The following is a 27,249-nucleotide window of genomic DNA, read 5'->3' on the forward strand; positions in this document are numbered from 1 at the left end:
GGCCTACTACGATTAAACATGTCAACTCATGTCTAATCGGATAATGTCGGGGCATAGGCAATAGGCTACCATAACATCAATCTGCTATTACTGATTCTAACTTTCCCTTTGGCCTTTTTGGATCAGACTTATTGGACAAGATGTAATATACTTTTTTTCCGCACAGTGTCACTGCCATTTAATTATTAATAAAATAAATGTGAATAAAATAAACCAATCATAACATACCCTTAATCCATCCATAGCTGTATACTAATTTAAACGAAATGTTGATAAATCAATCACGGGTGCTTTTATGAGCATTATGTTTGAGCACGTGATCGTGATGTTGATGATGACGACACGTGGGGGCGGGGCGTGTCTCTGTAGTCCACGATGATGCCGTCACGTGGGGGCGGGGCGTGTCTCTGTAGTCCACTTCCTGACTCCCTGCCTTCCGCCGCTGCCCAGTGCCCAGATTCACCACACAGCCGCGTACGATTAAAAGGCACAATGTCACATCAGACGGGCATTCAAGGTATCTGTATTTATCTTTCATTTAATCTTTCACGAGATATCTTGGCACCATTTGTGTCTGATTCCTTGTCAACTTTGTACACGGAGTTCAAATCATATCGCAGGAAAGCTAGCGCTACTACGTTGACGTTAGCACTTCGCCATAGCGTTAGCTTTATAATCTGAAGTGTGTGATCATCAGCAGTAGCTCTCCTGCACCGACGGTGCCTCTGGATTTATCTGACTGTTATTAATTATTATACGTCGCGTCTTCATCCAATTGACTAATTGTCCTCGGCTCTGGTAGTAAAGGCTCACAGACTTTGCAGACCAGGAAGCGATCATCTTGTTGTAGGGAGCCTTCGGAATGGTTGTGGGCAACGCCTTCATTCAATCACACTGTACACAGCTGGCCTACACATGTAATATTAATGCTCTACCTGTACAGACTGGCTCTCTGTTTATGAACACAGAGTCCAGAATGATGGGGCCTACAGCACTGATGAATTGAAAATGGGGGACCCTGATGTAAACAAGACGAAAGTCTTTCTCTGGTCTGCATCCCCATAACAATTGTGTGTATTGAGCTGTACTGTATTGTACCCATTCTGCAATCTGTTAATAACGTGTTTTCAATCAATCAATCACCACCTCTACCGACTTGTTACTTAGGTTATGTTCCAAACTAAACATTGAGTCATTGCAGCAGTTGAAATGAGAATTTTTTATTACAATGTTAACTAGCTGCTTGCCAGAAACAGACCATAATCAGTCTGACGTGTATGCGCGAGGAGTCGTCTTCGTACACTTACTTAACACAATTAGCTTCAGGTGCAAAGCTGTTGATATGCTTATGTATGGTGACCTTGATAGCTTGTGTGGCATGTCATGGTGGTCAAAACAGAGGAAGCTGTGTACAATAATGTAACCTGGCTGACACCCTTCTCTACTCTACTCAAATAGAAATTTGTGCAAAGGCAGCAGTGATGGATCTTGTAGCTAAATGAGAAGATAATTGCATGTTTTATAATGGCACATTGTCTTATAGTACATTTTCTGAGGCTTTTACTCTGAAATGTACATTTCCGGTCTAAAATGGTCTAGTGTAGGCTGTACCAATTTCTCTTAAAACACAAAACTAACCCATTCAATTATCTTTTCTCAGCGGGCAACGATGTGAGGGACATCTTTGCCAATGCCAGGAGTGGAGACGAATATAGAGTCTTAAAGATAGTTATTGATGATGGTAAGTTGGCTGTGTTTGTTTGTCATTATTACCTCCTCTGATTTGACCAAAGAAAGGGACATTTGATGTAAAAACAGCGGACATCTATGTCAATCAAGTAGGGTTAGACCAATATGGGGTTTTCAGGGCTGATGCTGCCATATGAATCAAGGAGGCTGATAGCCCACATATGTGACCACTGACCAGTAATCAATTGCAGAAAATAAAAAGGGAAAAGTGTGAAAATGTACAGTAACACAAACCCTAAATGAACACATAACAACTCATACAAAGATTTGAACAATACATTTAGCCTAAAATCCCATGGAGTTACCAGCAGGCTCTAGACTTTGAATACACTGAATAGACATAGAAAATAAACAACTCTCCCAAAACACATTTGAGTGGCATTCAGGCAGCCCACTGTCTCAATGAATTAACTTCTAGATAAACATTAGCCTACATTTATTGCTAACCTTTGGATATAAAATATTTCGGTATTCTTTCCTATATCTTCTGGACTTTTGAAGAGCCCTTTTTAGCCCCCGTCTGGGCAGCATGAAGAGATCGACGGTATCGACGGATTCCTTGTGATCTTCAGTTTCACACGATACCGGCATTTTCAATATCTGAATACGTAGCCGCAAACTGATATATGGGTGGAACCCTGCAGTCTCGAGCACAACGCACCACTGAAGGTCTGTTTGTCACACATGTGTTTTTTTTTAGAGCGGTTGGCGATGGGCACTACGAGGCACGCGTCCCAGCAGTGGGACGAGGAGTACGACTCCCTGCTGCTGCCCCTCCTGGAGGATGACGTGCCGTGTTACATCCTGTACCGGCTGGACTCCAGCAACAACCAGGGATACGAATGGATCTTCCTGGCCTGGTCCCCGGACATGTCTGCCGTAAGGAATTGTCTCCAGTCATAGAGATGTTACTAATGAAATGAGACCATGAAGCCACTGCCCAGGTGCATTGAATATATTGAAGCCAGCCTCCCGGTCCCCGGCATTGGAAACTACGGTGGGAACACACACACTGATCCCTTCCATTGCTCCAGTTGAAATGTTCCCGTGACTGGGAAGACCGGCTCCAGTTTATTGAGCGCACATGGACAGTGGTTCAACTGTCACTCCCACCGTTAGGTCAAAGAGTACGGTCCTACCCACTTGTCTCTGGCCATCCGTTCTAAACAATTCAGTGCCCAGTGCCCACTCACTCCATGTTTGCCTCTGAGAGGACTGGAGCCCGCATAGACGAGATGGCATTGGTGCCATCACTAATTACATCGTGGTTACACGTAGCCTTGGAGTGTACGTGATGAAAAGCTTGGGAGTTTTATCTGAATAGGGATACGTTCTCTAAATAGCATAGCACATCCGTGTGAGTTAGCCCAATGCCTCTCCCCTCTTGTACAGTTGACCCTGGTTGGAGTAGGTTTGCTTTCATTGTGCCCTTGGTATGGTATGGTTTATTTCTTAATCCCCGAGGGGAAACATGGTTTGCCACCAGAGCGAATACACATATACAAACATGAAAGACACAGTTACATGATACAATACATTACAGGATACACAACACAATAGGAGAGCCTCTTATCACAGTGCTATCGGTGTTCGTTATTTTTTTTTTACCGCAGCAGGTACAAAGGACCGTCTCAATAGCTCAGTAGAGTATTGAGGCATCAACAATCTGTTACTAAATGAGCTTCGCAGAGCATTGAAAATACTAAACAGTGGGTGGCCTACAAAAGATAAAATGGTGTTCAGTTTAGTCCTGGTTCGCTTGGCTATGGTGATCTCCAGGGAATCAGGAGGAAGGCCAATCACTGAGCCAGCCTTTTTAATGATTTTATTTATATGGTTTTTGTCCGAAACAGTGATGCTGCCCCCCCCAGCAGAGAACAGCATTGAACAGGACACTAGCCAGGATACCTTGGTAGAATACATAGAGAAGTGACCTGCTGATGTCGAAAGAACAAAGTTTTCTCATGAAAGAGCAGAGACTGGGCTTTTTTAAACACAGCATCTGTGTTCTGCTTCCAGTCCAGCTTACCGTCCAGGTGAACGCCAAGGTATCTATAGGACTGGACTATTTCAACCTCCTGCCCCCTAATGATGACAGGAGAGACATTCACCTTCTTCCTACTGAAGTTGATGACCAACTCCTTGGTTTTTTCGATGTTTAATTCCAAGAAGTTGGCATCGCACCAGTGGACAAATGAGTCAATCTCCTTTTTATAGGCTTGGTCATCGCCTTTGTTGATGAGACCGACCAGCGCAGTATCGTCTGACTTTTTTTGCATATGGCACATGGCCTCGCTATGTCTGCAGTCCGCAGTATAAAGAACAAAGAGGAAGGGCGCCAAAACTGTTCCCTGGGGGGCTCCAGTTTTTGTCCAGCCTGACAAACTGAGGTCGAGGAACAAGATATTTAATGCACCAAGAGATGGTTGAGTTGTGCAGTTTAAGCTGAATCATTGTTTGCTAGGATATGTGGCTGGATTGTATTGAAGGCGCTAGAAAAATCAAAGAACATTACCCTAACAGAGCTGGCAGTCGATTCAAGGTGGCTATACATTTGGTGCAACATATAAATCAGTGCATCATCGACTCCTACACTCTTCCTATATGCAAATTGCAAATTACACTTGCTCTGCAGTGTAAACAGTGTTTGGTTTTGGCAAACTCTCACCTGGTTCATTTTCACCTAGGCACCTGCATTCTTTTTGTAACTTGCCACTTGGTGAAACTCTTTGTGTTGTTGTGGTATAATACCATGGGAATTGACGGTTTTAAAGTGACAAGAATACAATTCTAAAAGGACCGAAAGGCAGACAGAAGTATGAAATCCCGACGGGGATGAGGGCTGGGCTCAACATTCCTGCCCACAACTCCAGGCAGCGGGCCACAGGTTCAGGCTTGTTTGGAAGCTGCAGGGATTTCAAAACCTTTGCACACGTCAAGATCTCAACTAAAATGTGGAAATTGGCTTATGTATGTTTCAGCTGGGTTTATGTATGTTTCAGATGGGCTTATGCATGTTTAAGATGGGCTTATGTATGTTTCAACTGGGTCTATGCATGTTTCAGATGGGCTTATGTATGTTTCAGATTTGCTTATGTATGTTTCAGCTGTGCTTATGTATGTTTCAGCTGTGCTAGTGTGCTAATGTATGTTTCAGCTGGGTTTATGTATGTTTCAACTGGGCTCATGTATGTTTCAGCTGTGCTTATTCAGACTAAGTTCACCTGACAAGGCATTAAAGCAAGTGATGTTTTTCCAAGAAAAGAGGCCATCATAGAAGTATCCTGTAACACAAATCTGATTTAAATTACATTGTGTCAATATCTTGAATGTGATTCAACTGTCAGTCATCACCACTGTTGAATTCAAATACACTCTTGACATTTCCCATATATTAACAGGTGCGACATAAAATGCTATATGCTGCTACCAGAGCCACAGTGAAGAAGGAGTTTGGCGGCGGGCACATCAAAGAAGAGATCTTCGGAACCACCAAGGTCTGTTAGAGTTATCGCCGTTGTATTATTCTCCAAAGAAATGGGGTTGTGCTTATTTGTCTGTGAGAAGTGATGAGTGAGGATGGAGTGTGATGCTTCAGGCGTTAACGCTACATGGTTTGATTCACCTCCACTTCAGGACGAAGTGACTCTCAGTGGCTATAAGAAGTACCTGACCTTACAGGCCGCCCCCCTGCCCCTCACTGCTGCAGAGGAGGAACTGAGACGGATTAAACTCAACGAGGTATACACGCACACACACACACACGACTTCCTCTCCTGACCACCATGTCTATTTGATGACACCTCACTCGAGACATAGTGTACATCAGTGGCTATTCATAGTCTGATGCGATGTTTTCACATATAATCCCTTTTTAAACAAACCAGACTGTCTTTTTTTTAGTGGACCAAAAACCTGACCAAGAGGAAATTAACTTTCGGTTTTGAAAGAGAACTCTGATATTTTTCTACTTCTGCTCTGATGATCTTGGTCCACTTTCTCTTCATGCATTCATCTTTCTGCTCAACTCGGACTCTTTATGGCTGTTCTGGAAAGCAGTTTGTGCTTTGTTATCATTAGGCTGAAAGATACATGTATTATTGAATTTGATCGGTTGTATTGTTGTTCAAACACGACTAGTCCTTTAAAATGTGTAAACTGACTAAATATATCAGAAGATAACTAGTAATAAAAGATTATCTCACATTTGTGTATTCTTATTTTAGTCAAATTTGAAAAGAAAGGCTGTGATTGGCTGTAGCGTAACACAGAACTGGAATAGATGGAGAGGTCCCTTAACAGTGTGTCATGGTAATCTCCTTGTAATGGGTCTTTTTTCGCATAGTCATCGAAGGTTCACATGGGCATTTGTTGTCTTGAGATGATCCCGGCCGCAAACACTGCACCTGCACGCATTCCTCAAGTAGGATCATGGAATAGTGTTTGGTTGAGTACAGTCATTGAATGGACCTGGAGTATGACTGCTGGATCGCCATGACACTCCAGCCTGTCCATGACACTGTTGACGTGTCGTAGAAGCCATAATGCTGATGGTAACTTTTGAATAATGACATTAGCTAATTTCACAGTTGCTGCAGCCCACTATTTATCTCTGTCGTGCTGTTTGAAAATAGTGTTCCTGGGAATAAGGCTCTATTGAACACTCGATATGTATGCAATAATTATACAAGATATTTACCGCGAACGTCGGCCAACTTGCGCTTTAATTTCATCAATAAACCAGCTCCCAACACTGAATAATAATAATAATACACTTTATTTGTATAGCACCTTTCATACAAGAATTGCAGCTCAAAGTGCTCTGCAGTAAAAATGAAAAATGAGCATAAAATAGACTGCAGCAAAATGGACAAAGTCAAGATATGGCATAGAACTTACATGGAAAAATCATATTGAGCTAGTTTGCAAAAAAGTTATGAAATCATATGGCATTATTAGAAGGATTTCTTCTCTTGTGAATCGCTCCTGTCTTTTGACACTTTATTATAGTTTGATATACCCATATTTATCATATTGTAATATTATTTGGGCCAGTACTTTTCCTACTTCTCTTCATAAACTTTTTATATTGCAAAATAAATTCATAAGGCTTGCCACTACTTCTAATCACCTTGAACCCATCTGCTCCTCTTTTTAAGCAAGTTAAAATACTATCAATCTTTGATTAATGCATATGTATTTTTATGTTTAACTGCACTTTTAACTCATTCAGCGCCACCCACGATGAGTCAGGTTAACTCGCCATCGCTTGACCGCCAATCACGAGTATAGTCGGGTTGTAATCGTTATTTCTTTTATTAGCGATATCCATTCATTTTCATCCATCCAGTCTGATGTTATCGTTGGGAATGGGTCTGAGCTCGCAAAAGGGCAAATACCGTCGCCTATGCCTTCCAGCTGGTATTGCACTCCACTGGGAATGGTGTAGTTTCTTTTCTGGGACGATCCGAGCCGTGCGGGCGGGATTTAAATACAGTCCAGGGCTCTTTTCATTCTTGCACGAGGTAATACGATAATAATTATGATCTAGCGTTGATTTCAGGAAGATTCGATAATCGGGCAAAAAATTACAACATGTTTTGTGTATTCCACTAAAGGGCTATTATCGCGTCTTTTCCTGGGATTACTAGAAATCACCAAAACTATACTCTTATTCAAAACGGTATAAAACGGAAATGTATCAGTTTTGTACATGTTCACTGGAAGCAACTCACTGATAATCGACGGGTGTATTAGACCCATAGCTATAATTTAAGATATATTTTAAGCACTCGCAAATCTCGCAGTCCCCCCATTGATTAAAGCAGTGGCGTTCTAGTGCCATCTCATGGATTAAGCTCCGGCACTGAATGAGTTCACTTAGATTTATTTCCTATTGTTTTCCATAATTTTTTCATATCAAACTCCAGTATTCATTCATATCCAACAAGGCAATTAAACAATATTCATCGAAATTTCTTCCGCACAACATTAGGTCAGTTCAGTATAAGATTTAGAGGTCCTACTATTTGGAATTCAAAACCCTCCATAATAAGTATGTGCTCATCTATTTCATCACTCAAATCCAAGCTGAAATATACATTGTTAAATTATCGATTTGTGTGGGTCTGAGTTCGCTTGGAGCGTTCACACAAGCAAAGAAAATGCTGAGTCAAGGTCTGTGTCCATTTTGAGAGGCTGGAACAGGCCCAAGTGTGAAAACACCCACAGTTTGAATGCACTAGAACAATAGGAAACTGGGTTAGAACAATAGAAAACTGGGATGACAGTTTCTGGGTGTGTCTCAGGGGGTGGGGCAGGGTTTTTGGGTGTGACGATAAAAGCCAATATGTTGGTGTTTTTGAATGGGTGTGGATTGTACCACATCTTGGTCTCAGTTTCACTATGAGGAAGAAAAACGTGGAAGGGAAAACTGCATGGAAAATAAATGAAATGAGACTTTGTTTTAAAGAGGCGTCCGGAGCACTGATGTTTCCTTGGCAAAAGTGGCTTCTATCACGGCTCAGTGGTATTCCTCCTAATCTCATGTCCTGCTGATAAGTATATGATGTAAAACCCCATAGAGACATTGCTTTGTGTGTCAACGAAGGTCTAGTAATGCATCCTCGCAAACGACTCAAGGTCAGCAGCGGCGGAACAAGTGGTGCATAAGCTCGCCCGGCACAAACAACCCGGCACAGAAGATGCTGATGCGTCGGAACAGCAGGATGTTGGCAGGGATGAATCTATTAGGCTCCTTCTGAGGTCTATACACAGGCTGGTTCCCCCACCTTAAACCTCCTGCAAGGCAAGCAAACAGGATGCGATAGTAAAGAGAGCTGTTGTAGATCAGACGGATATTAGACGCAACGCGTTGGGAGAGCCATGTGTGAAAGTTGACGCCGAATGCTCATTGGGTATTCTGCATTGAGGATTCTGCACGGCGTGCACTTGGCACTGTTTGGGGGCAAGGTCAGTGTGCTTCACCGGCACTCGACTACTGCATTGATGAGACCGCGGAAACACTGTAATGTGATAGCTCGATGGTTGAACCTGCACTCGCCATGCAAGTGATGTTTACTCGAGTTCAAGTTTTGTTTTATTTGTCACGCATAAAGTACATGTACATCACAGTGAAATGCTTGGTTCCGTATGAGCCCCTGAGAATGTGCTTCATACAGTAAAGTAAAAAGAATAAAGTCCCAACACTATACAAATATACAACTAAAGTACAACCTAAAGCACAATGAAGTAAAAATGCAGACAGTGAGGTACAAAAATGCATAAATGAGGTATGGATGTAGTGAAAGTATAGATCAAATATGGTGTAGTGTTTAAAATGTGTAAAGTGAGTGTTTGTTTAAAGTGATTGTGTGCATGTGGATGTAGATGAGTGGGTTAATGTTGCATAGAGTCATACTCTGCTCTGGTCGCCTGGACAGCCGACAGCCGGAAAGTGAAGAAAGACACTTTTGATCTTTTTTTTACTCTCTGGGACATTTTGGGAAATGACCTATAAACACGCAGAAGAAACTCTTGTTTTCAGGAAACGACGTCCTTTAATTGCTACTCCCCCGGCCTGCCACATAAACAAGAGCCGTCTTACCACACCATAAAAGGAGATACTTGGGGAGCCCCGTTTCCATCATTTGTAACCCAACCAATCAAAACAGGTGAAACGGGAAGTCTGGGTTGCATTCCTCCCTCACCCTTACACACGTGCCCCGCTGTGTACGGAAGATAGTATGTCGCTAATCTCTGCAGCTGGAAGGCAAACAAGCCCTCGAAATGTGTATCATCCATGCCCCTCCAAAAACTACTGTCTTTTAACTTAAATGGCTAGATAAAAAATAAATAAAAAATGAAAGACAAAAACAGTCCTTTTAGTACACAAGGTTGAATCCATCAGAGGCTCAAGTCATGTTTGGACAGAACGGGGTGCTAAAAATAGATGCAATCCATCAGCGTAATCCCCCTCCAGCATCCTCAGTTTTCTAGGTGATTACACACACAGGCGCCATGACACTCTTGATATAACCAGCACCTCATCATCATATATCATCCGGTCACAACTGGATCGGAGCCGGAAGAATAGTTTAACCGAATGTTATTGATTCCTACTATCAGTAGTGCAGAGACCCCCTGTGTAGGTGAAGTGTTTTACAATATTTATACATTCTTCGCGTAAAGGATGGAATTGACGAGGATATTGAGTATCGGGTGAGCAGAATCAATATCGGCATCAGCTCATCCCTATTCTATGCTGTAGCATTTGAGCTGCCTGTAGTAGTTGTAAACCTTTTACTTTTGGATTATGGCACTAATGACTGTCATTTGAATATTAAAATCACCATTAGTGTCCTATTTGTCGCGAGAAGGAACATTGATTAATTGACTCATGATATGATTGAGTTGAAATAATTTTAAGCAGGTGTACAGCATGGACATTGGAGATGCACTGATTATATTGGCTGATTTGCCGTAGTTAATTTGTGCTTAAACTAGATGCGCCGATTATCTCATATATGTCATATATCCGACTTTGTGTCAAATGTACACGCATGCATGATGGTTCAAGTCGCGCACACAGACAGTGGAGCAGACAGTAATGTCACAGCCACACATGTCATCGGCGTGGAAGTACATTTTTGTTTACACTATTTATTTGTATCTTTATTATAATTGTATTGCCTATATTTATGTCTTTCTACTATTACCATGCCCATACCTGTACCTGCCCTCCCCCATGCTGCTATGATGCCCAAATGTCCCCAAGGGGATTAATAAAGGGATATCTTATCTTAATTCTGTTAACATGTCACAACTATGTTGTAAGTCATCTACCAACGATTCGTTCATTATGAGATGAGGAATAATATATATATCATAATATATCAACAAATCATTAGGTAAACATTTACTAATGATTTGTTCATGAATATTTCATGATTAACTAGTCATTTGTAGATGACTTGCAACATATTTGTGATATGATAATCCTTATCCTTTTTTGTATCCTTTTGAATGGCTCAAAAGCCACTTCATAATGTATCAACAAATCATTATGTAATAATTTGCTAATGATTTGTTCATGAATTATTTTTTTAAATTGTATCGTTAACTAATTATTTATAGATGACTTACAGCATATTTGTGATATGTTAACATAGTATTAACTGTGCATCCCCAATAGAAAGTCGTGTGTCCATTCTTCTGATGTGTGTGTGTGTGTGTTCAGGTCCAGACGGACATCGGTGTGGACACCAAACAGCAAACCCTGCAAGGAGTGGCGTTCCCGATGCACGGAGACGCAGTGGAGGCACTCGAGCGCTTCAGGGACAAGCTGGTCAACTATGTTCAACTGGTGAGTGGAAATCAATAGGCCTGCGGGCTGCGACTCACTGTTCCGTTCACCCATCGGGGCTCCCCAGTGGAATTTCCGGAATATCAATTTTGCCATCGTTAATTCCAGATGAGGAAAGTCTGAAATTCAATCTTCAATCTTAGGGGAAGTCATGGAATACAACTTTTTATACTTAAAAATGTGAGGAGGAATCTACCCGAATGTAATTTACAGCTTGTTGTGATATTATTCATGGCAGCAGATGTTGATTTAGCAGCTGTATTTATGCTTTGCACTTTTCAACAGCCAGGCTAACGGTAGTGGAAACGTTTAGATCCTTGAAGTCATGGAAAAGTCATGGGATTTTTCAACAGGGCCAGAGGTGTGAACTTTTTATTTGCAGAGTGAATTGGTTGAATACTGTCCTCGTCTATCGATGCTGTTTGGCGTAACAAAGGGCTTTTTGGCAGCGGTTTACTAGAAAACAGTGGGTGTCAAATTTTTGACTCCTCATTTGAAATTCAAAGGACTCGTGTCACAAGATCAGATTTTGGTACAAAGGCGGAGTTGTCTGCCAATTCTCTGGTTATCAAAGAACTATTCAACGAAGCACACAAAGAGATTTGTTGATTGGGTTAGGTGTCTAGGTGTCATTTTAGTTTTTGCTTTTGTCAACAGGAAGTAGACTTTGAAAAGGAGCTGATCAGGTTGTGCAACACTGAGCCGACGGAGCTGAAGGACCTTCCTAAGAGAATCCCCAAAGACGCAGCACGATACCACTTCTTCCTCTACAAACATTCCCATGAGGGCGACTACTTGGAGTCCACAGGTGATTATACCCAGTGGTAGAAAGTAACTAAGTATTTGTACTCAAGTACCGTACTTAAGTATAATTGTTGTGAGGTACTTGTACTTTACGTGAGTATTTATGAACTTTTTACTTTCACTTATTTTTTTTACTCCACTACATTCATCTGAATCCATCAGCTACTAGTTAATTTGAAGAAAAAAGATTTTGCATAGAAAATGTGGCAAGAATTTATTTCAAACTTTCACATTTGAAACCTGCCCACTTCATTGTTGAACGTAATCAGAGCAGCATAACTGGACCACATACCACTTTAACATAACCTATAGAGGTCAATGGATCGAGGCTTGAATGCTCACACGGACTGGAATAAACGAACATCATGTAGAATGCATACTTTTACTTTAGATACTTAAAAGTATCAAATACTTCTCTAATTTGACTTAAGTAGGATTTTGAATGGATGACTTTTACTTTTACCAGAGTACTCGCTTATCTGGGTATTTCTACTTTTACTTAAGTAAGTTAAAGGAACTGTGTACTTCTTCCACCACTGATTATACCCTACACTGGGGTTCCCACACGCATCCCTGGCACATTTGTTTTCATATCATTTAGTTTTTTTGTTAATGTACATACATTCAGACCAACGTGAGATGCTTGTTTTTCCCAGCTTCTCATCCGTAGTAGATTTGTAGAGGACAATATACAACGATCTATACAAACTATAAAATACAAGGTAAAAGACGGTGGATAAATAAAATTTAAATAAATAAACAATAATTAAATAATATATATATTCTAGTGTGTGTAGTAGTAAGTGTGCTTGTGTGGTGTGTAAATCACTCAAAGTGCTTTGTGTGTATGCTATGCTCATGTGATAGTTTAGACTTTAGAGTGTCCGTCAGTAGTCTGTTTGTCCGGTGGAAGCAGCTGTTCAGTGTTCTTTTGGATGTTCTGAGACTGCGGTACCATCTACCAGGGCCCTATTCCCCGTACCTGGCTGTTAAGTCGATCAAAAGTCCCATTATCCAGATTCAATTAACCCAGTGTTTGAATCCAGGCTTTCCCTGTTCCTCGAACGCTGATTCACTCTCGTTAATTCGAACCAGACTTGATACTCAGGATAATTGCGCGCGGCCGCCTCACCTGAAAAGACAGCAGGTGTCGATCGCAGAAATCCTGATTTTCTAACGGCATTGATTGATTGAAAACTTTATTAAAAGATTGCAGAATGGGTACAATACAGTACGGCTCAATAGCCTCACCGACGAGTTAAATGCATAATCTATAGGCACATTTTAAGTCCCTCATTACCCCAATCAATCAGATTATATTTCTTTAAATGTGCCTGCTGGCAGTAGGCTTAATGGAATGAATAATCAAATGAGATCTTGCTAGTGAAAATAATTAGTTAAACTCTTTTAGACAAAAACAAGCCCAAAGAGTATCTAATTGATACTAATTAATAGATACTATATATATAATATATAAATACATGGTTCCCAACGTTTTCATGGCGCAACCCCCGAAATAACGTGTCAGAGAGGCTTGGAGGCTATACAGTTTCACTATTAATCAGGTTTTAATCTGTTTCGGACATCATTCATACATGCATTGAATTGATTAACCTTTGGTTTATACCAGTGACACCAGTCATGTTAATCACCTTCTTGTTCATCATCCGATAACACTAACAGTGCTTGAACAGATGAATGCATTTTCTAAAATTCATCAAAACGTCAAAGGCTTGCAATTGCTCATTCATTTTCACGTCCACGTCATCAAATCAAACAGCGCATCTCCTCAAACATTTTAATCCCAGTTACAATATCACAATAACGTGCAAGTGACAATTCAACAATCCACATATTCCGATCCGTCGTAAAAATTCATATCCACAATCCACGCATGAAGATGTTTCAATTTATGCTTGAATGAAACACAATCCGGGCGCAAATACATCCACAGCCGAGAATATGAAACGAATCAGAGCCAAACGCCCGATAGGTTTCATTAATTAAAAACATCCTGCGGGATTCACATTTGCAATGATCCGTTATTAAAATAACCACATAGTGTGTATATCGCACCTCGCGAGCGCCGTATAGCTATGACATGCATTATTTAGGACAAAGTTAATTTATTATGAGCATTTTAGGTATATTATTTTACATTTCAAACGCCCCCTCTAGAAAAACGAAGCACAAAAACATAATTCAGAATGGTATAATGGGATCTAGACTGAGAATTATTTCAGGAAGGGAGCTGGCATTTCTTTGCGAGGGTGTGGCCATGCAGGTTATCGAGCTAACTGCGAGGGTGTGGCCATGCAGGTTATCAAGCTAACTGAACTAAACCCTGCCCTCGACCAGGTTCAAACGTTTTGATCTGTTGTCATAGTGATTTAGAAAATCGCACGTCGGGGAACCGAACGTTAGCCAGGTACGAGGAACAGGGCCCAGGTGGCATGAGCTCAAACAGTTTGCGGCTGGGGTCTTTCAAGATCCTGATATTGGTATGATACTGGTATGCCTGATGCCCCAAGCTGATTACTGTGTGTCGATGCTCATTGTCCCGTCTTTCATACAGCTATGAGTGGTATTATAATTTCCTGGTCTTTGTTCGTTTGCAGTCTTCATTTATTCCATGCCAGGGTACACGTGTAGCATCAAAGAGAGGATGCTCTACTCAAGCTGCAAAAACCCCCTGGTGGACATGGTGGAAAGCAACCTCCAGATTGAGATTGAGAAAAAGGTAGGGAAACCAAATGTTTTTCTTTGCAAAAAAACCTATAACCTATGTCATTTTCACAAATTTTATTGTTTTTGCTTTTGCGGTAATATCAATCAAACTGCAGTTAGATTATTTTGTAAAGTAAAAAGAACATAATAAAAATACAGGTAATTTACTAAATCAAACTTTAATGAACATTTTTATTTCAAATTTGAAGGTAACTTTTTTTGGGCAAAAGTAGATAACTCCACAGAGATTGCAAATAAACCAGATGTCATGCCACATTTCCGCTATGTTAACTGAGTAATTTTCTGCTTTTCTCTCATTGGCTGTGCCCTAATGGACATCAACTCATGCCATGCTAATATTTTGTCCAAAAGAAATCCATCTTTAAAGATTACATTTAAAGATTACACATGAACCAGATTTTGTGCCACGTTTTTGCTATGTTACCATAATAATTTCAGCTTTCCTCTTATTGGCTATGCCCTAAAGGACATAAACTCACGTCACACTAATATTTTGTAAAAAGAAAAATCTTTAAATATTACTTTGAGCCAACTGCACAGTTCCAGATAGCAGCCATATTGTGTCACCTGACCTGAATACTGCATGCTGATTTGCTGTGAACTATAAAAAATAAACAGAACTGGTGTTTGACTTGCTGCTGTAAAACATGAACCTGCAATGCATTTTCTCGCAAACTCGCTCAGGGTTCAGAATGGACTGTCTTATACAGTAACTCTGGGTTCAGAATGGACTATCTTATACAGTAACTCAGGGTTCAGAATGGACTGTCTTATACAGTAACTCTGGGTAGTAACTCAGGGTTCAGAATGGACTGTCTTATACAGTAACTCTGGGTAGTAACTCAGGGTTCAGAATGGACTGTCTTATACAGTAACTCAGGGTTCAGAATAGACTCTTATACAGTAACTCGGGGTTCAGAATGGACTGTCTTATACAGTAACTCGGGGTTCAGAATGGACTGTCTTATCTTATATGTGTGACACGGTGGTGTAGTGGTTAACACTGTCGCCTCACAGCAAGAAGGTCCAGGGTTTGATTCCTGCTTGGGGACCAGGTTTCCGCGATGCCAGGTACCCAGGTGGGGGATCTCCCAGGCCTTTCTGTGTGGAGTTTACATGTTCTCCCCGTGCTCGCAAAGGGTCCCCCCCCCCGATAAGAGAAACCCAATGGAAAAACATGCACAACAGATCGCTGACGCTGTCGTGTCCCTGACGAAGGCGGGCAGGAGCACTTGGATTGGTCCCCGGGCGCGGTACCTCGCCGACGCCTTGTCTGCACCCGGCTGCCCTTGGGGGGAAGGACGGGATGGGTTAAGAGCAGAGCTCAATCGCATCGGCGACCCTGTGTATTCCTGTGTGTGCCGCCCATTGCATGTCGTTGTGTCGTTGCATGCCGAATAAAGACCTCTCTAAAAAGGTCCTGCATTATTATTATACAGTAACTCAGGATTCAGAATGGAGTGTGTCTTATACAGTAACTCATGGCAGTCTTTTTCCAAGGATGGTGTTTATAGGTTCTTGCTAATTAACTTCAAATATCCCTCTGGAAGATTGTGCTTGACAGCATAAAATCATGACAATTTCCTGTCATTTGAAATGAGGACTGTATTGGCTCGGCTCATCTCAAACCCTGCCCTCTTTTCTTGATCCTCCAATCACAACTGTTGCTTCCCTTGGAGGGAAAGCGACAGTTGTAAACACGCCTCAGGTCGGTTACATAAAAATATAAGCAGGTACAGTCCTCATTGCTGGCCAGGCGGAATGACTTATCCACTAAACAATGTTTATTCCAGATTCATTGGGCCTCATGCATGAAGCGATATAAGAACAGATTTCGTTCTTAACTAGCATTTCTTCTTCTTTTGTTCTTACCTGGGATTCAGCAATGTTTTCTTATTGTTGCTTTTCTCTCAGGCAAGACCAAATTCTAAGAGTGGTCGAGAGCACTCTTACCCATAAGAAAATCGTACCCAAAAAATAAATAAAATTTAAAAAAGCATACCATTGGTTAATTGGCCCCAAATACGACTTTAAAAATACAGAACTTTTCAATAAATTATTATTATTATAACTTATTGCGTGCGTTCTGTCTGAAATGGATTATATATTGCTGTTAGAACAGTTATGCTCTGGCCGCCCAGGCCACTGATTGAAGATTTTATTAACAGATTGCAGAATGGGTACAATACAGTACAGCTCAATACACACAATTGTTAAGGGGAGGCAGACCAGAGAAAGACTTTCGTCTTGTTTACATCAGGGTCCCCCATTTTCAATTCATAATGACATTTATGACATACACAACATACAGATATATATCATGACATTTATGACATACAAATATACAGTACTGTATACGTAGTATAGAACGCATATTTAGAGATAGTCTATCAGTGGTTCCCAAACTTCTTGTTTATGCGGACCACTAGATTGTTATCAAGAACATTTGCGGACCACCTCGTATGCAAACGGTAAAAAATAAAATAAACAACTGACTTTGACCCGCGTCGCGGGCACTGCGTTCTGTTCTCAGAATGGATTTGAGAGAGATCTGCCATCCAGTCTGACTTGGAACACGCACTGTACTATAGTATGCGCACTGCCAGTCTGGCTTATATGCGGAGATATTCAGACTAGATCTATTTGCAGAGCCAGAAGAGTGGCTGCTTAACCGTTAAGTATTTCCCAACCTACTGTGCGATTGGCTCTTGACAAGCGCACAGTAGTCGGTTCAGTATTGACAAAGCCTACTTTGCTGGAACGATTTATTTCGCACGTACTGTATATACAGTACGCGTGTGTGCGCGCACTGCGGGAGGTGGCCAGAAGCTCGCAACTACTATTATATTACTACTATATTAATACAGTCTATTCCACTATATAGCTATAGGTGCTGTATGATGACAATACATTTGATTCCTATCTAATTTTGATCCATCGCAAAGCGCTCCAGCGCTTGAATACGGCCGGGGGATCCGCTCATACAATGCAGACCCAAGTTCGCACACGGCTCTCGTATTATAATGAGCCTGCGAGGCGTGTCTCTGTATGCAAATGACTTGCGCGAGGACGCGCATTCGCGTTTAGAATGAGTGGGATTCATCATTCAAAAAACCTGGGTAAGAACAGATTTGGACTTTAAGAACGGCTTGATGAATGTGGCGGTGGCTTTTCTTATTGTTCTCTTAACAGACAGGTAAGCAAGAATATAAGAAAAATAATAAGAGTATTGTTGAATGAGGCCCATTGTGTATGATGGAATCGGTGGTCCGTGTTCCAAATAATTGGAAAATCTTTCACAGTGCATCTTTTAAAAGTTGGAAGTTAGCTTGACAGCCAATCTTATCCTGTTCTCCTTCTTCCCCGCCTCCCAGCTGGAGATAGACAACGGGGACGAGCTGACCGCTGACTTCCTGTATGAGGAGGTCCATCCCAAGCAGCACGCACACAAACAAGCCTTCGCCAAGCCCAAAGGCCCCGCAGGGAAGAGGGGTGGCCGTCGCATCACCAGACCACCAGGAGAGGGTGAAGAGGAAGACTAAAGGGACCTCAGCCACCCCCCCCATGCGCTCCACAATGGAACATTCCAAATGATCTATGGGGGAGGGGGGGGTTGGTTGGTTGGTTATTGGAAGCAGCACTCATTAAAAAAAACCTCAAATTCCCACCAAGTTCACCCAGAGACTGAACTATGCACACCATGGACAACTGAGCAATGACACACACTTCAGAATTGCCATTTGTAGCTTGCCAAATGGAAGATGTACCGAGTATAATATGTATATGTTACTGCATTTGCAAAGTATTTCACGAAGATTTGAAAAAGGCTAGAAAAATCTCAAAGAGGTTTTTACACTTGTTGCAGAGAAAAAGAAAAGAAAAAAGAGATTCTGACATGCAACTAAAGTGAAGTTGTGCCAATGTGGTCAAAACTCACATGCTTGAATTCTTTCCTTGCATTCCTTCGGTCGGTGTCAATTTTATGTTTCACACCAATCGAAACATTAGTCTCAAGATCGTTGCGTGCACAACTATGAGGATTTCCCCCTACAAAACAGAAAAAGATAATATATAATAATTCCACTTGTGTCATTGATTCATTTTAACGGTGCATTTTTATATTGGAAAAATTACCCTTTTCCAATTTTTTTTCTTTTTGTATACACACAACTGGTTTACATTCAAAAGAAAACACATCAGCTGAGAAACCTATTTTTCTATGCAAGTGCTGTACATGTTTATACTGTGGGTGTGTGATTCTCTGTGATTTAAACAAAACAAAAACAGGTCTCGTCTGTGCTGGCCGTCTTCACTGTCACAGTAAAAGGAACAGAGAAAATAACTCATAAGATACAGGCTTCCAGCGTGTTCCATCGACGTGAGGTTTCCACTGAGGAAGCTGCTCTTGCTGTGCCGGGTCACGCGCAGGCTCCAGCGGCTGGATTATGGGGGAAGGGAACAGTGGTCTAGAATTTATTCCATTGTCATTTGTCTACTGATGATTATTAGGCAAACTTATCTCACCTCGTGTTTTTAAGGGGAAATCCCTTTGCATTCCTAAGGCATAATGGTGAAAAAAAAATCATGTATTGGTCTTAATTGTTTTCTTATCACAAATCATGCTTTTTAAAAAAAGGAAAAAAATAAAATATTTAAATCATGCTTCTAGCCTCTTGTTCTTTTTGCAACATATTTTAACTTCTGAAGTGTGTAGCGGTGGTCAGCCCAATATAATCATGTTAATGTTAATGTTATAGTGGTGCATTGGGTGCAAAACCGGTCAATAAATTAAATAATTAAGCATTACATCACGCGCAGGAGTGGTTTGTGAACAATAAACCATGCCTAGGGGTGGTCGTTAGACCCCCCCTAGGCATGGTTTATTGTTCACAAATCACGACTGCAAGTGGTGTAATGCTTTTATACAACTGCCACATTCATCCAACCTTATTGCTATACAATAAACACACATTAATCGAAGATTTATTGAAAAAACCATCCGCCAGAAAAAGTAGTTCCCACAACAACAAAAAAGACAAGTTGCCTCCATGTGGAAGCAGCTCGGAAGTGCATCCAACCAACTAACACATCCAACTGTGTGTTATTGGAATGATTGAGAGAAGTTGCCTCCATGTGGAAGCAGCTCGGAAGTGCATCCAACGGATCCAACAAACTAACACATCCAACTGTGTGTTATTGGAATGATTGATTGAACATTTTATTACCAGATGCAGAATGGGTACAATACAGTACGGCTCAATACACACAATTGTTAAGGGGATGCAGACCTACTTTCTATATAACTTCATTCTTAGATGCTTCTATAGAAAGTAGGTAAAACAAATTAAAAGGTTTTCTTTGCCCTATAGGGGAAAAAAAGTTTTCTTCGCCTTTTTTTTTTTTTTTTTTTTTTTTTAAACCTACTTTAGAGGGCCTAAACTTAACCAGTTGGAAACCAGGCGTACAGTAATAAAATTAGCAATCAATCAATTCAATAGGCCATGCTCACTCAAAACATCGCAGCACTCAGCTGCTTCTCTCTCAGTCTGACTCTCCCCCGCTGTTGCAGACAGGGACGCGGCAACTGGGGGTGCGGCGGGGGCTGCAGCACCCCCTGCTGGCGGGGAGTGTAACTGCAACTGCAAGGTTGTTTTGGCTTTTATTCCATTGTAACCGAGGCTACTCAATGTCACAGAGCGGAGCGGCACTGCAGATTTACCCTACTCTTGGAATTCATTGCCAGATCGTCATAGGGGCGCTGTCTCGATAATGCAGTGTTATTAACAGCATGTAGCCGACGCATGAACCGGTTGGGATTCGAATAGACGCGGCCTGGAAGCGTCAACGCGGAACTGGAAATCTGTTGGTAAAAAAAATAGACTCAGCCTGGAATAGTTTTGGGACGCTGAATTCGCAGTAAAGGGATATATCTGCGGTTTCCCTGGCGTGAACAAGCCAGCAGAACTATCCGAGCCCCCGGGAGGGTGGTCGAAGACCTTTTGCATGTCAGCGATCATGTATGCGGGGAACGCGCAACAGGTGGGGTAAGCTGGGCTGTGATGTGTGCATCAAAACGGTTACATGTTTGTCTCGCACGCTCCGCAAAGCTGAGCGTGAGAGCGCGGTCTCTAGTGAACGAGTGTTGGTTTACCAGAGTGGTAAACCTATGATGTTATTATTATATCACTTATCTCAGCACCCCCTCATAACACGTTTCAGACCCTGTTGAACGCTCTGACTCAATAGTATCCATCTGCAGAACGTCAGCCCCAGCACTCTCAGGCCCCACGCTAAATGTGATTTGACCAAAGCAGAGTATACACACAGACAGTGGAGCTGTTTGCAGATAGCAAGCATTTTGACTTGTTGCGTGGTGGCGATGTCTCGCAGACAATACAACTACAAGTATAATTATATAATATATATATTTTATAAAAAAATATATATATATATATAAAATAAAATAAAAAATTAATCAAAAACGATCAATATCTCAGCACCCCCACTTCCCGCGGACTTCCCGTGGCCCTGGTTGCAGACAGGAGTGTGTGTGTGTGTGTGTGGGGGGGGGTGTATGTGTGTGTGTGTGTGGGTGTGCCAGACAGTGTGAGAGTGAGCTCTGCAGTCAGGGGGAAGGAAGAAGAAATTTGCAAATAATCAATCAATCAATCCGCGATTTTTCTTTTGTTCTACAATGACTCATGACCCATCAATTACATCATCCAACATTGTTTAAAGGACTAAGACATTCGCCGTGACAGAATCGCTTTATATTTAGTCGTTATGACGCTATCAACATATCCATTTGTTAAAGATTATTGTCCGCCATCTTGTTTTCTCCGAAGAATCTGCACAGCGGAGTGATTTGGTTGTGGGCGGGTCCTGGGACCAGGAGCGTGGATTGTGCCCTATACATACGTGTAAATGGACTGTTTCAGCCAATCAGAATCGAGAAATTTGCATGCCGTTGTATAAGCAAAATTAAAGCTTACTGTCAATACCGGTTAGCTCTAGGTAACCTCCACTACAAAAATGAGCATGTGATAAGGTTTAAAATAAGAGGCAGGCAAACGGTATTTAGTGAATTATGTTGTATTCAAATTAAGTGCAAAACAGATACATAGAATACAAGTGAAAAATGGTAATAAGTAAAATAAAACAAACCATCCAGATTGGGTGTGTGCTCAGTGAGTGTGTGTGTGGGGGGGTAGCAGGCTGGGGTAGGCTGAGGTGGTGGCTGAGGAGAGCTTGGGGGTTGTAGGAGGGAGCTGGGAGAACAGGGACAATGGAGACCTTGAGTGTCAAAGTGCAATGTGGTCAAGTCCGGGATATTTGGGGTTTTGAAGACAGGAGACGGTTCAGTGAAGTAGTTGAAGTGAAAAAGGATGGTGATAACTTATCAGTTTGGCTTCACTGGTGTCTTCTCTCCACTGGTGTCTTATCTTAAAGAGTGATGCAGGGATCTCTGATCTGCCATATCATGTGCCACTGGATCCATGAGAACTCTGTTACTGATTCCTCCAAATCGACTTATTTATATTGCTTTCTTTGTTTCCTTAATTCAAGTTTGGTGTCTTTTTCTTGCTCACTCCACTCTGCTGGCTTGCTCTGCTCCACTTGCTCTGCTACCCATGCTGCAATCAACTCAGCTGAGTTCTATATGGCAATTAGACTGCCTGTCTTAAAGGGGCAGTGCCAATAGGCTACTCTGCTACAAGTGGGACATTAAACCACCGGACTCCAAAAAAACGATAACCTCATACTCCTCTTCACATGTAGGTCACAGCCTGATAAACGGTTCTGTCCCAAGAGGGCAAACATTTGTACCAAATTAGTTTTAAGGAAAATGCGCTTATAACATTGAATTGGGTGTATACAGAGTATCACTAATAACCAAAAATCAAGCTTGTGTGAGTTATGGAAGGTAAACGGGCCATCTTTTCTGCACAACGAAACCATGCCATTATGGTTGCATTCGTGTTTGCTCGCCAACCGCTGAGCGCCAAAAACGTAATATTACGTTTTAAGATTGTTTTATCTTTTTTCCGATTTTAATATCCTATCTCACGGACCTCGGTGTTACCATTGGAACTCATTCTGAGATCTTGAGAGTGCAATGCCGGCTGAATCCTGCTAGGTGGCAGTATCGCCTACCCTTTGAAACCTTATTTCACACTGTGTGTTACATTTGATATGATCCGGGCAGAGAATTTGGACCTGCGCAAGTGAAACGGTTGACCGATGGACATCAATACTGGAAATCGCGATCAGACAATTGGAATATTCATTTTGGGATACCTCCTAGTAAAGGTAAGGACTATATGACATCAAACCTACTTTGATCCAACAATGATTTCACATCGATCGCAACGATCAACGTATGTATTGAAAACGTACAGTATGTCGTTGCTGACGATCAGAGCATCAAAAAACGCGTGATTCTTATGATGAAACATAATACCTATTATATACCTTTGATTTGGAAATAGTAACGTGTCCAGACGAGCAATGCAAACGACTTTAGCAAAATTCACATAGCGCACCATAAGGCAGGTTCCAGGAATTCACCCGGATCACTCTGAAACTATACAATATTCAGCACGGAACGTATACTTGAACGTATACATGAAAAAATTTACTCTTTTTTTATATGTTGGACGAGAGATAGTGACTGTCAAATGAGCCATAGTATTGTCTCCATAGCTAGAATATAGAAATAGGTCTGCAAACATCGTGACGCACAGTGAAAATTCCTATCTTTTAGCGTGGACCACACTACAAGATAAGGATAATAGCTGGCGCTGAATGAGTTAAGGGGAAATAACACAAGTAATGGTAGCACCGGTTAGTTTACTTCCTGTTTGGGCAGAGATGATTGACAGTGGTACGTCATGGAGAATGCAAAAAGCATTCGTTTCATGATTAAAGTATTTCCCATTACTTTCAAAACCACTGTTAACTCATTGACTGCCAGGGATTAGCCATGGCCCTGTGGTCGCATTGCCATGCTTTAAAAGATAGGACTGAGTCACCTTGTTTGTAGAGCTATAACTATATTCTATATTATAGCTGGATACAATACTATGGCCCATTTGACATCACCTATCTATCGTTAAATATGTGAGAAACATAGCTGTCAACCATCCCGTTTTTCCCGGGATTGTCCCGTATTTCAACCTTCCTTCCCGCCGTCATCCCGTGCCCGTATTTTTCCTGTTTTTTTTATTTTTACAAAATGGCTGCAAAGTAGATTAGAACGTTAGCACAGGAAGTCAGACCAGAAGACGGTTGCGACCTCAAGAAGAAGAACAGCGACCGGATAAAGGAGGGGTTTAGCGCGAAATGTATTACATTATACAACTTCCTACCTACAAAAGGCAGAGAAGCTTCTTCTTCTTTTGAATTTCCGGCAGTGTAAACAACATGGCATATTACTGCCCTCCTCAGTTCTTACGCTAGTAGTATGGTCTCTGGTAAATCCACTTTTGATTGTTTACACTCTTATTCTCATCTTCATAACACATTACTATCGTCTCTATCTCCTTCTTCTCTGCTCCCGGCAATGTGCGGTTGTTCCCGGAGAGCCCACTCTCGGCCGTCGTTTCTCAGTGTATATAATGTATGGTGCTCACCCTCAACATGAGACAACACCATTCTTTAGTCCAAATAATACCCTACTTTATACTATATTATTGTCATTCGTTTAATGTAAAGTCAGTCTTACATTGGCACTGCTTTAACGTTGCATTTACCCATAATCCATTGCTGTATTAGACGTGCCAGTATAACTTTTGTAATATGAATGAAGAGCAAATGTAAAGTTAATCAATACACAATGAAACAATATCTTTATCTATATCACATGTCAAAACTACTTTAATAAAAGAAGATTTCCGTTTTTCATTTCTACTCATTCATCCAAAACAAGACAGCAATTCTACTTCTGCATGCACCGGGAGAATTGAGCTCATAGCACAGATTTGGAGTTGATAGAATGGACATAACTGTTCTTAGGAAATGTTGCACATGGTGGAAATAATGGAAATTAACATTTCTAACATTAACATTTAGTGTATGTTTAAAGTTGATACATTGAGGCATGGTAGAATTTCACTTTATTTTACAGCAGTATCCGTTTTTAACATTACAATTAGTGTCTGACACTATAGACACATGTTAAAAGTCAAAGTCAACTTTGTCATTTTCCAATTTGTGCAAGACATACAGAAAAATTCAATTACGTGCCCCCCTTCCCACGGTGTATATAGAAAGAGACAATAAACACAAAAGTAACATAGGACACAATATACAACACACAGGACTATGTACAATATAAACAGTGCCTACAATTAAATTAATGTGTAAATATTCTTTAATTTGTGTCAACGTTATAAAAATCCTATTGTATTCAACAAATTAATTATGATACACCACAATGTGCCCCTTTTATCTATTCTAAATCTATGGCCTCGCGATTCCACGGCTGCGCAGTGCAGACAATATATATTATACATACGAGGGGGAGGAGACTACATTGGGAGGGGGCGGGGCCGGGGGGAAGGGGGCGGGGCGAAATATCCAGTTTTTTCAAATCCCAATGTTGACATATGGTGAGAAAGAATAAGTGTTTCCATCCATATGTTCCTGTGTTATATACCGTGGTGAATATAAGTATGGTTTTAGAGCGGTCTAGGGTAATTCATGAAATCCTGAGTCGATTCCACTATAGACGTTGCCATTTCTTGCCTGTATACACTATTATCCCGAAATCAAATCTATATCATAGGTATTATGTTCCATCATGAATGCATGAAAGGGGGGGGGGGGGGGGGGGGGCGTTTCTGATTATTTGATTGTCAGTAACTGCATTCGCATTGAACACTAAAAACGCTTATCAGCCCGATCGGTGTAAAAGCATTGCAGGATCAAGCTAAAATTGACGTCAGATCATTCTTACCTGTGATCGGGAGTATTCCAAAAATAATATTCCAATTGTTTGATCGCCATCTGGTATATCCAATGTCCATTTGGCCCATGGCATAATCCACCACAACATATGGATCGGGGTTATTTGACGCGCTTCGATGGAACCGGCAGAACGGCTGCCCTCGCCCGACAAGGAAACATGAAACCGGAGACGTTTTGCCATCCCACAGAGAAAGATACAAGGGTATAAAGGGTGCTCGATACCGCCGTCTAGCGTGATGCGGCCGGTATTGCACTTTTACATTATCAGGCTGATTCCCCATGTTAGTCCGTGTGCCTGTAATGAATAGAAATATAGAATAAAAGAAATAACGATCAAATAACGAGTATACTCGTTGTTGGTGTTCAACGATTGACGCCCAATAACGAGTACCGTACTTTTCTGACTATAAGCCGCGGCTTTTTTCCCCATTTTTCGACCCTGCGGCTTATATAACGGTGCGGCTTATATGTGGACAAAACCCGAAAATCGAAATATTGCTTTTTTTACTGCATTGAAATGTTATTTATCCGTTCCCTTATTTGCTAAACTTAATACAACTTGTAAATGAGTTAATGTTATTTGTCCGACAGTATTGTGTCCCAATGGGAGTCATTCTCTGTAGAGGTGGGAACTTAAAGCTCAATATAAGAACGGCCATGCACCACCACTCACAGAATCGAGAAAGAGCAATCAATCTGTCAATCCTTTCCGTGTCCGGGCCGGGTGAGGTTTCCCGTGTTGAGTCAAATTAAGCCGCATGCTCCACTCCTTACATATGGTAATTAAACATTAAAACACATGCAGCTTATAGTCCAGTGCGGCTTATATATGTACACATCGTTGGCAGTGAATGAGTTAAGGATTTTGTTCATGTCAACTCTACAGGCCACCTTGGAATTCATTAATCATAATTTAAATAAATTACTATTTGTATGCAAAATTTGTCATGCCTCAAGAGGCATCGTAATGTCCGAAAATTAATAAAAACACTACACCAACACTGCAAATGACAGTGGATAAATAAATAAGAACTAAAGCTAATCGTGTGGATATATCTATAGTGGAATAGACTATTAATTAGGGCTGACCTTCGAAAAAAATGTTGGCATTCGAAGCTTCGGGGCCGAGATTCGATTTTAATTCGAAGCTTCGAGATAAAAAATTATAATATTATAAATCTTTTTTATGTTGTGGGACTTCAGCACTTTGTTCAACTTTGTTGTTTTTAAATGTGCTCTATAAATAAAGTGGATTGGATTAATTAATTAAATTAATAATGAGTCGGGCGGCTGCTCTCCGTTACACAGCCAACAACATTACATTACATAATTATGTTGCAACCTTCGTCTATAAAGCAAACAATTATATAAATATTTATATGTAGTTAATAAGAGACAAAGGCAGAATTCAACTTAATTTTTTATTAAGACGTGTTTTTATATGGGTCGGGACACCCATATAAAAAAAGATAGAGAATTGTCAGTGCTGTAAAGTTTAAACCTTTTTAAATCTTAGACAAACTAAACACTTTGCTTTCATGAAATATTGTAAGCCGTCATTTGAGGCTTTATAAAAGCAGCATAATGAACACAAATCTGTCAGTGCCGAGTCCGAC

General features: G+C 41.1%; 1 protein-coding gene across 1 annotated transcript; it reads left to right on the forward strand.

Moving 5' to 3' along the window:
* Positions 1 to 413: 413 nt before the first annotated feature.
* Positions 414 to 19,327, forward strand: twf1a (twinfilin actin-binding protein 1a). The gene is made up of 9 exons (XM_084334580.1): positions 414 to 517; positions 1,661 to 1,741; positions 2,450 to 2,628; positions 5,151 to 5,246; positions 5,386 to 5,490; positions 10,988 to 11,113; positions 11,771 to 11,921; positions 14,536 to 14,657; positions 18,040 to 19,327. The coding sequence occupies exons 1-9, from the start codon at positions 493 to 495 to the stop codon at positions 18,205 to 18,207; spliced, it is 1,053 nt and encodes a 350-aa protein (XP_084190706.1). The 5' UTR covers positions 414 to 492; the 3' UTR covers positions 18,208 to 19,327.
* Positions 19,328 to 27,249: the final 7,922 nt, after the last annotated feature.

Source organism: Notolepis coatsorum (genome assembly GCF_963971535.1).
Source record: "Notolepis coatsorum genome assembly, chromosome: 18".
In the NCBI taxonomy this organism is placed as follows: Eukaryota; Metazoa; Chordata; class Actinopteri; order Aulopiformes; family Paralepididae; genus Notolepis; species Notolepis coatsorum.

Coding starts and splice junctions, on each gene's coding strand:
- twf1a (XM_084334580.1), top strand. CDS start 493: ATGTCACATCAGACGGGCATTCAAG. Junction 2,629..5,150: donor GGTCCCCGGACATGTCTGCC/GTAAGGAATTGT, acceptor ATATATTAACAG/GTGCGACATAAAATGCTATA. Junction 11,922..14,535: donor CGACTACTTGGAGTCCACAG/GTGATTATACCC, acceptor GTTCGTTTGCAG/TCTTCATTTATTCCATGCCA.